The sequence below is a fragment of the Platichthys flesus genome, chromosome 20 (genome assembly GCF_949316205.1).
Source record: "Platichthys flesus chromosome 20, fPlaFle2.1, whole genome shotgun sequence".
NCBI classification, from domain to species: Eukaryota; Metazoa; Chordata; class Actinopteri; order Pleuronectiformes; family Pleuronectidae; genus Platichthys; species Platichthys flesus.
In genome coordinates, this window is record NC_084964.1 from 20810268 (window position 1) to 20820254 (window position 9987).

General features: G+C 43.9%; 1 protein-coding gene across 3 annotated transcripts; it reads right to left on the reverse strand.

Moving 5' to 3' along the window:
* Positions 1-320: 320 nt before the first annotated feature.
* On the reverse strand, positions 321-9574 carry a1cf (apobec1 complementation factor). 3 transcript variants are annotated; one of them, XM_062414103.1, is made up of 13 exons: positions 9457-9574; positions 6832-6982; positions 6589-6723; positions 6382-6512; positions 6052-6290; positions 5468-5632; positions 5201-5298; positions 4682-4819; positions 4134-4278; positions 3276-3484; positions 2571-2707; positions 2330-2484; positions 321-1889 (listed from the first exon to the last, which is right to left on the reverse strand). In XM_062414103.1, the coding sequence occupies exons 2-13, from the start codon at positions 6931-6933 to the stop codon at positions 1735-1737; spliced, it is 1809 nt and encodes a 602-aa protein (XP_062270087.1). In that variant the 5' UTR covers positions 6934-6982; positions 9457-9574; the 3' UTR covers positions 321-1734. The 3 variants fall into 3 exon arrangements, with proteins under 3 accessions (XP_062270087.1, XP_062270086.1, XP_062270088.1); XM_062414102.1 differs by having other exon boundaries at positions 3276-3508; XM_062414104.1 differs by having other exon boundaries at positions 1711-1889; positions 2320-2484; positions 3276-3508.
* Positions 9575-9987: the final 413 nt, after the last annotated feature.

The following is a 9987-nucleotide window of genomic DNA, read 5'->3' on the forward strand; positions in this document are numbered from 1 at the left end:
CTCATGTGTCTCATGTGTCTTGATGTGTCTCATATGTCCCATGTGTCCCATGTCTCTTCATGTGTCTCATGTGTCCCATGTGTCTCATGTGTCTCATGTGTCTCATGTGTCTCATGTGTCTCATGTGTCTCATGTGTCCCATGTGTCTCATGTGTCTCATGTGTCTTGATGTGTCTCATATGTCCCATGTGTCTCATCTGTCCCATGTGTCCCATGTCTCTTCATGTGTCTCATGTGTCCCATGTGTCTCATGTGTCTCATGTGTCTCCTGCACAGACTCGGACAGTAAACGTATCAATTATTAAATAAAACATTTGAGCTTCTGTTTCTTCAGATTCTTTATTTCAGGAAGATTTTGAATCGTGAAATTATCAATAAGTTTCCTTTGATATGAAAACTGTCGTCACGGATTCTCACTGATTCAGATTCATGAGTCAATCACTGATCAGACGAAGGTAGAACAAGTGTCTGGGTGTTTCTTCTTCTTCTCCTGGTATAAAAATAAGATCTAAGTGCCTCAGCACTTTAATACTGTCTCTGCTTCAGCGTGTCCACAGCTCAGGTGTCAGCGCACGGCTTCACGTGCACAACTCTCCAGAAGCATCTCAACAAACAAACACAAGAGTCTTCATCAGCTAGATTCGACTTTATCATAAAACACCAAGTCATACTCAGAGTCACCACTAGAGGGGGCCGCTTGCTATCTATCCACTTGAGAATATACTTTTATTTGCACATGAAAAATGATCAAACGTTGGTTTATTAATAAAAACTAAATGTGACAACGTTGGATTGGAAACGATGAGGAAACTGAACCTTCATTTTCAACAACATTACGTTTGAATCACTTCTTCTTCTGTGGTTTCACTGCAGTGACGGGAGTATCACTCTAGTTTCATTAACGTGTTTCTGTTGACACCTGGTGGCGACTTGAGGTTTTACATTTTCCTCCGTGATGCTGTTCGACTCGACATCATGGTCACAAAGATATTCACAAAGCAAAATGAGCTTTCTTGTATTTATTAGATTAAAGAAAAAGAGGAAATTATCTCAGAGAATTTGTCTCATATTTTAAGGACGAGTCCTAAATGTCTCTGACGTCATGTTCATCAGACCAGAACGTCCTGGGACCACAAGCGTGTCCCCACGTTCGATTCCCACACTGTCCGCGTATCAGCATCTTCACAGACAAACTAAACTTCTGACTGATTTAAAATCCAATGAGACTAAAAGCAGTGAAATGATCTGACGAACACAAGAGAGACAGTTTAAAGATAATAAGATATGATGAGGCGGGCGAATGGAAAAAGATCAAAGAAATGTGACGATTCACTTTAGAACCAAACCTGCAGCCAATCAGAGGCCGACTATCAAAATCAACTCAGATACCAACGAACACGATTCAGGTGAAATCAAAGAGGAACGGCAGAAATAGAACAAATGAAGTAAAGAACGTGAGGAATTGATTTCACTGACGAGTCCGACACATTTTCAGCAGCGGTTTCAAAACGTTGTTTCTCCCCCTGCTGGACAGAAGGTGCATCGCACTGTCCTGCTTCTGATTCTACAGAATCAAGTGGTGGATGTTTTTCACTCTGACTGACGACTGATGTTTGATTTAGTTTAGTCAGCGATAAACGCTGTGAACTGATCTGAAATGAGAACCTGATGAAAACACACAATAGTGCGACGCAGCCTTGGCTTTGTGTGTTTTTACTCTTTGGAAACGCGGCTCTAGAAAACTCCGTACCCGTCGCTGTGGCGTGTTGCCACGGCGAAGGCGGGGTAGCCGTCGTAGGTGGTGTAGGCCGTCAGGTCCTGACCCAGAGACACCGCCTGCTTCAGCTGGGAGGCGACCGCAGCCGACGCCGGACTCGCCAGAGTGTAGCCTGAAAGAGACGAACCACAACTCACAACATCGAAAACAAAACATCCGATGTGTCAAACACACAAACTTTACTTTGTCAACAACTTCAAAAAGATTCATCTTCAGGCTCAATGATACTTTCATGTACTTTACACTTTACAGTACTCTGTAGATACTACATATTCTACTGACTGTATACCATCTACTTTTATATACCATACCATACCACACTATACTATACACCTTACTACACTACATGCTATACAGTACTACACTATTTACGATACTAGTGCCAACAGGGACATGAGGGGACACACTAAGATGTCTCACTCTGTTTGATTTGCTGAAGTTGCAGAAACTGTTCACTTGTGGTTGTACACAATTGTTACAGAGTGGTGGTTCATGTGTCGCACACTATCTCTGATGTGTGGGTCTTTGGTTTGTGTACGGACCTTCACTTACCTGGGAAGGCTACTGAGGCCACAGCGGCAGCAGTAGCACAGCTGGTGTCAGCGGCGCCCTCTGTCTGCAGACCCAGGGTCTGCAGGGTGTGCTCAGCTGCATGGACTCGAGCTTCTTCTACAGCAGCACACAGCTTAGCAGGGGTGAAGGGATGACTGCAGGCGGACAGAGACAGTAGAGTTACCTCGAGTGCATGTGGTAGGAGTAGTAACTGCAGTAACGGTAAGACTAGTTTTTGTACACGCTGGGATACTGTGTAGCCAGAGCTGGGACAGTGATCTTGTAGAGGAACAGTTGTCTCTGGTCTGGACCAATGGCAGAATGGAGCTGATACACTGGTTGTCCCCAGTTGTTCTTCTGACACAGCTCCTCCAGAACCTGGAGACACCAACAACACCACATGTTCTGCTTCCACTCAAGTCACTGTGAAGTGAGTCCTCACACCAATCACAGGATCTTTGTTCAAACCAAAGACTGTAAATAAAGATGGACGACATGACAGCTAGATTGCCCCCTGGTGTCTGGCTGCAGTAAAGGTCATAAGCCTCCTCCATGTTGGCAGATGGGACAGGGACCACACAAAAAAATGGAAGGAGACGTTAAATAAATGTTTGTAAAGATGTTTCTGTCGTTTCAGTTCTCATCTCTCTGAGGTTTGTTCAAGTTTCTGATCAGTTTGGTTTCAATCAGTTATTTGATGAAAAACAGGCTGAGACGTCATGATTGACAGCCGAGACTCACTCCTGGTTGGACGAGAGCATGTATGGGCGGGACCTTGCTAGCACGACTCCACTCGACAATCACTACTGCTCAGATTGTAAATGATGTCATCACCACCAGATATTTTATTTCTCTAGAGGAAGTGAAGACCCGTCGTGGTCTTTATTTACAGCTCTTGATCGTCTGGACAGTTATTTCTGTTTAGCTGGTTCTCGTGTGTCGTTACCTGTGGAGCAGGTTTGATGGCGGCTGCCTTCAGGCTCATGGGGGTCAGCTCCATGCCGGGCAGCAGGTCGTACAGCTTCTCCTCTGGGTGCTTGTCTATCTTCAGCCCATAGGAGGCGCTGCCAGCGCCACCACCTCGGCTCATGGCTCCTCCCCCGGCAGCGTAGGCCAAGTAGCCCCGCCCACCCAGCCCCCGCACCCCCGCAGCCCCTACAGGTACAGTCATGTAAATTTCTACAGGAGATCGAAAAGGCAGTGAAATCAATCAAATCACCGGAAATCAACCGGAAGAAGAATCACACAATCAGACAATGATCGCCATGGTAACACAGCTCCACCTCACGACCCAGAGTTCACGCCATATCGGTTGTCATGGTAACCAAATAATTCATTTTCCACTTACATTCATTCAATTATTTTTGGTTTTAATCATTTCTGATTGAATCGATCATATTGGATTTTTAAATTTTTGAGTTTCAAGATCATGAAAATCTTTATATTCAGTCACTGATCATTTTACTTCACAAACATTTTGTGTTGAAGATCAGATTTTGTGTTTGTAAAACATTAAAAACTGGATTTGAGACGAGCTCAGACTTTGAGAAGTTCGACTCTTTGAACTCAACAGATTCTGTGAGTTTTCATGAAACATCGTTTCTGAGCTCGTCTCTTGAACCAGATTCATATTCAGCTTCTTCGGTTTAGTCCTCGTCCACATGTTCACAGGTATTTATTGAAAGACGCTGTCCACTGTCAAGAGCTGTCAACAGGGGGCGATATAACTTAAATCAACCTTAAACACCTGTGTGCGAGTGGACGGGTCCAAAGACTGAGTGACACAAAGTTCCCCCCCCCTCACCTCGAACAGATGGCGTCCTGATCAGACCTCGACCTCCAACGGGAGCTTTGGCTGCCGGGAACCGAAACTGACCTGGAATGGCAGCGTAGGCCTGGGGGGCGTAAAACACGGGTGCACCGAGATACGCCGCCGAGGGGTCGTACACCTGCAGCACCACGGAAACAAGTGATGTCATTTATTGTTAAGTTCTAAAAACAAACCTTGATATATTTAGGCTGCTGTCGCTGCTCTGCATGATGCAATGATTCAAAGTGTCCACTAGATGGAGAGAGATGTTTATGTCGTGGCGGCTGTACTTTGAGGCCGAGTCCACACGGCGGCGCCAGAGGTTAGAACTCTTACTTCCTGTTTGTTTTACTTTGAAATGACTTTCCTTGTTTGTCTCTTGGATGTTCCACTTCCTGTCTTTGTCTCTTGGATGTTCCACTTCCTGTCTTTGTCTCTTGGATGTTCCACTTGTGTCAAATCATTCTTACTTTCACCCTTTTCCCTTCACCAGTCCAAACATGAACCTGGTGACAGAGTTTGTGGTGCGTTCAGGCTCTTACCTGTCCCACGGTGTAGGCGGTGTAGTCGGTCTGTAGCAGAGAGCTTCCCCGTCCTCCCGTCCCTCTGGTGTAACGAACGTAACTGTCCTTGTCCACAGGCTTGGCCAGACTCACCTCGATAGGAGATCCGTCCACCACCTGAAGCGGGAACAAGAGCAACACAGTTTAACACCTCCTTTCAAAAATATATGTGATGAATGTGACAATGTGAGATTCTGATGGACCCTGATGGTCTGTGATGGTCTGTAATGGTCTGTGATTGTCTGTGACGAAACCTAATGGACCCTGATGGTCTGTGATGGTCTGTGATGAAACCTGATGGTCTGTGATGGTCTGTGATGGACCCTGATGAACTCACAATGCTGATTTCACAACTTACCAAAAAGTGGCTAAAATCATTTCCTCATGTGTCCTCGTCAGGGCTTACCACTACAGTTTGTGTGTTTGTGATCAGCGTCTGCTTGACATCATTTATACAACATCCCAGGAGTGAACTTGTGATTGGTTACAGCTGCTGACCTTTCCGTTTAGAGCATTGATGGCGTCCAGGGCGTCTTCTCTATGTGTGAAATGGACGAAGGCGTAGTCCCTGATCTTCTTCACTCGCTCTACTGCACCTGCAACACAAACCCTCTTCTGTAAACCACGTTTTCAGATCTTCAATCTGAGGCTTCAAGCTTCAACCTGGACGATCCAGGTTGAAGCATTTCTCTTCCTTGTGGGTGCGTTCAAAGACAGTTTGACATCCGGGCTTTAAGTTGACCTGGTGTTTGGTAGAGATGGTACCTGGTTTGAGGTTGTTGAACTCCTTCTCGATTGTCTCCTCTGTGGTCTGCAGCATCAGGTTCCTGACGTACAGTATCTTGACAGTTGCCATTGTATCCTCATCAACCTCCACCTCCGGCTCAGCCCAGTCCACGGCAATGGCATGACCCCACAGCTGAATACGGCCTGAGACAAAAAGATCTGTGGTTTAATAGAGCTTCAGGAGGTTTGAATCTCTTTATGGTTTTTACAATGTTTATCTTATCACAGCCGTCCCAACTCTTCTATTGGTTACTGACTGAGTGACGCAGGCTCTGATTGGCTGCTGATTAGTTGTCTTATTCCGTCTCAGGAGACTTTGATATCGTTTATGATGTTTGACACTGAGGGGGTAATGTTGTTTGATGTGTTGATCTATCACTGAACCACAGTAAATCATCGGCTTCTCCTGAAGCTCAAATTTAGGTTTTAGTTCTGAGAAAAAGAAAACCTGTTGACAGGTGTAGGACAAATGTGATATGTCTAATGAGAGAGAACTTTTGAACAGATGCAAACAATGAGTTCTATTCAATACGTTTTGAAAATGAAAGTGATAGAGTCTGTACCTGGCAGCAGTTTGCGTCGAGCCATGGCAGCGGCTCGGTGGCTCTCGTACTCCACGAAGGCGAAGCCTCGGTTCTTGGATTTGTCGGCGGCGCTCGGGTAAACGATGACGTCAATGACCCCTTCGGTGACCTTCCTCATCTCCGACAGGATCTCCTCGCGCTTCTTCGTCTTGGGAATCCCGCCCACAAACAACCTGCAGTTGTCGACGCTGGCACAAACACCGAGGAGGCGACCGTTCCTGCAGCGATGAGGAAAAATGGAAATATTTTGGATGAGTTAAAATTTACTGGTTTGTTCCAAAGTTGAATAAAAGTGAAAGAGCGGCCGACCTGATCTCGTAGTTGTTGAGCTGCTTCATGGCTGCTCTGGCCTCCTGTTTGGTGTAGAAGGTGACGAAGGCGTAACCTCTGTTGTTCCCGTTAAAGTCCATCATCATCCTCACTTCGTAGATTTTACCAAACTGCAGATACGAAGAGGGAAATTTAAAAATTGTTGAATCGTGGTTGGAACTCTCACATTAACCATCGTCCTCTCACCTTCTCACACAGTGGAACCAGTTCATCTTCAAACAGATCTCTCGGCAGTTTCCCCACAAAGATCTCGCTGCCTCTCTCTGGTGGTGGACCGTCCCATGCGGGCGGTGGGCCGCCATACCGCCGCTGACCGTTCTCCTGAAACAGGAGAAGGTTTGAAAACACGAGGTAAGAACTCAAGTCAACTACAGAACACAGAGAACTTCAGATCAGGGCACATCACAGGAACCAAGATGGAGTCCTGACCTGCTTCAGCTGGTATCCTGTTCGCTGGGTGAGCAGCCGCAGCGCCGCCTCCTTCTGCGTCCCCAGCGCCCCGTCCCCACTCGCTTTCTGATTGGATTCCATTAGGTGTGATTGTCAGTGAAATGTAAATCAGGGAAATTAGGGGTGCTCACTGGAAAAAAACAGAAAAACATGAAATAATATTTAGATAAACATACGTTCAGTTGTCAGTGAATAGTACCAGTACATGTTCTGTAATTAAAGTACACGCATATAGAAGTGTGTATCAGTAGATGAAGTAAATCATGTTGTTTTCCCTCTGAACCTCAGATACCAGCGGTGTTTTGAAGTGAGTTTCATGGAGGTCAAGGTCTGTCCTGTAATCATTGACAGAGACTGAGGACAAACCACAGCAGAGTCAAACCAGCATGAGACGGACCCACCACAGCGTTGGGATTAAATAAACACATCTTTGTCTTCACATGCACTTTATTCCAGTCAGATGTTCTCAGGTCTGTCACCACAACTTCATCTTGAAACCCTGAAACCAGGTCTCAGCTCTGTGAGGACACACAAACATGCCAACACACATAAACGTCCTCTTTGACCTAAAGTGTCCCGTGTTAACGAATAACAAATACTTTGCTTATGTTTTTTTATCTCAAAATATCCCCAATTTTCTGAAATTTCCAAAAGGTCTGAATTCCCAACATGTCCTTCATGAGGTCAGTTCTTTCTGACCTGATGATTAATGTATAAACAAATCAAGCTAATAACCAGGAATCACAGACGCGCTAACAGACTCAGGACAGTTGTCGTACTGACAACGTGTCCTCATCACTCAGTGTGCGACTGTGAGTTCAACACACACACACACTGAGTGGATGATGATTTCATAATAACTATCAGCACACAACAAAAATGTTTCTGCTGCATCTGAAGAATTTCATTTTAAATTCCAGTGAAGTTTGAAAACACAGAAACATTTCATCAGATGAAAATCATGAGTCGCTTTGAATTTATCATTTTATCTGAATGTGTTTGAGAAGTTTGAGGTTGAATTTCACCAATCAATACTGCTGATAGGGGGGGGGGGGTACACACACAGACACACACACAGACACACACAGACACACACACACAGACACACACAGGCACACACAGGCACACATACAGACACACAGAGACAGACACACACACACAAACACAGACAAACACACAGACAGACACACACAGGCACACACAGGGACACATACAGACACACAGAGACAGACACACACATAAACACAGACAAACACACAGACAGACACACACAAATACACACAGACACTAAGCGAGGACCGGACAGAAACACCTCACTTGTAGGTTCTAAGCTCAAACTGGTCCTCACAAAGACAGCTGTACAAGAGCACCCTCACATACACCGACAAAAACACACACACACACACAGCTCATTGATGACACAACAAGAAGAAAATAACAAATACAAAAAAGACGTAGATTGTAAATCTAAATTTAAACCATGTTTTGTTTGTGTTAATATAAAAGATAATAAAGACTTTTATTTTGTATTCAACTTTATTCATTTACTTTGTCTCCTGTTCTTTCAATGAGGTTAGCAGGCCATCTGTTAGCATGCTAGCTGTAAGCTAACTGTTAGCTAACCACCAGTGTGTGTCTCTCTGATCAGCAGCTCACAAAAAAATCCTTTTCCTCAAACTGTCATTGAACTCATCAATTCAGCAATAATCATTTGTATATATATCCAAAACAATCTTTGATTGACAGCCGGGAGTTTGATTCACGCAGACACTCTTTCCCAGAATGCCTTTCAACAAACCTGCCAGCTAAAGTCAGCTAATCGTCTCGTCTTGTTATTCCACTTTGAACCTGAAGAGGGCGCAGTGACTCACTGTGGCTACGCTAGCTGAAGCTAACGCTTCTGTAGAAAACATTGATTTAGGATTTAAGATTTAAAAACAATACATCAATAAAACGCTGATTAAATATGGATGACCCACTAATAGAAATAAACCCAGAGGAGCTCTCAGAGTCGATTAGTGGATAATAAATAAACAAAGACAACATATATTTATATTTCATGTTGATTTTAAATTATTCAAATTGAGGTGAGGGTGAATAAAAACCTTCAAAAGCATTTTATTATTATACTTTTATTTTCACCCAAATGAAACCAAAACAAATTAAAGTGTAAATGTTCTTGAATTATTTCAGGTTAGCTGAGAAGATTACACTGGTTTGATAAATGACCTTTGATCAGATCAATATTTCATTTTATTTTGGATCATATTCCTGCTCAATGCTATGAATGGATCTATTTTTAATGTGATCCTGCAATAAAATAACCACATTAAAAATATTTGTGTACGTATTGTGGGAAAAGAGACCTTCACTCTCTCTCTCTCTGTGGTTTTGTCTGAGCAACACCAACGATGGTCGAGCGGCACTGACTTCACACACACACTCTCCATTAATCCTGCTCAGCCTGTTTGTTCTGCCTGTTCTTCACACACCAGTGAAGAAGAGTGGTCGAACGACACGTACATTACATGCTCTCTCTCCTTCTCTCTGTCTTTAAATTCACATTTAATAACTTGATGTAATTTGGTTAAAAGAAAAACTCACCTGAGCACGTTCAGAGATCACCTCCCTCCGATCAGAGCTGTGTCATTGTGAACACTGAGTGTGTGTTCACGTGTCATCATGGGCCTGTGTGTGTGTGTGTGTGTGTGATCACATCATATCAAACTCCAAAGGTTCACTGTCTTGGTGTTAGCTTTATGAGCCCACGTTAATGTTTAACTTGCTGCTATCTGTGGACACACACATGCAAATACACTGTGTGTGTGTGTTTGGTGTCAGGAGGCCTTTGACCGACCGTCACTATCTGTATCAGAGGGCTCTGCAAATTCTCTTCACCTGCTAACACACACACACACACACACACACACACACACACACACACACACACACAATCACTGAAAATAGAAATACATTTTTTCGGTGCTGATGTGTCGTCAAAATAAATGACTCACATTTAATATTTTTTAATTTGATCAATGGACATATAGATAAGGTTTTCAGTTTTAATTGAATCTGTCGGATTTTATTGTTACAGGAAACATGACTGCTTTATATAGTAGTCATGTTTCTTAC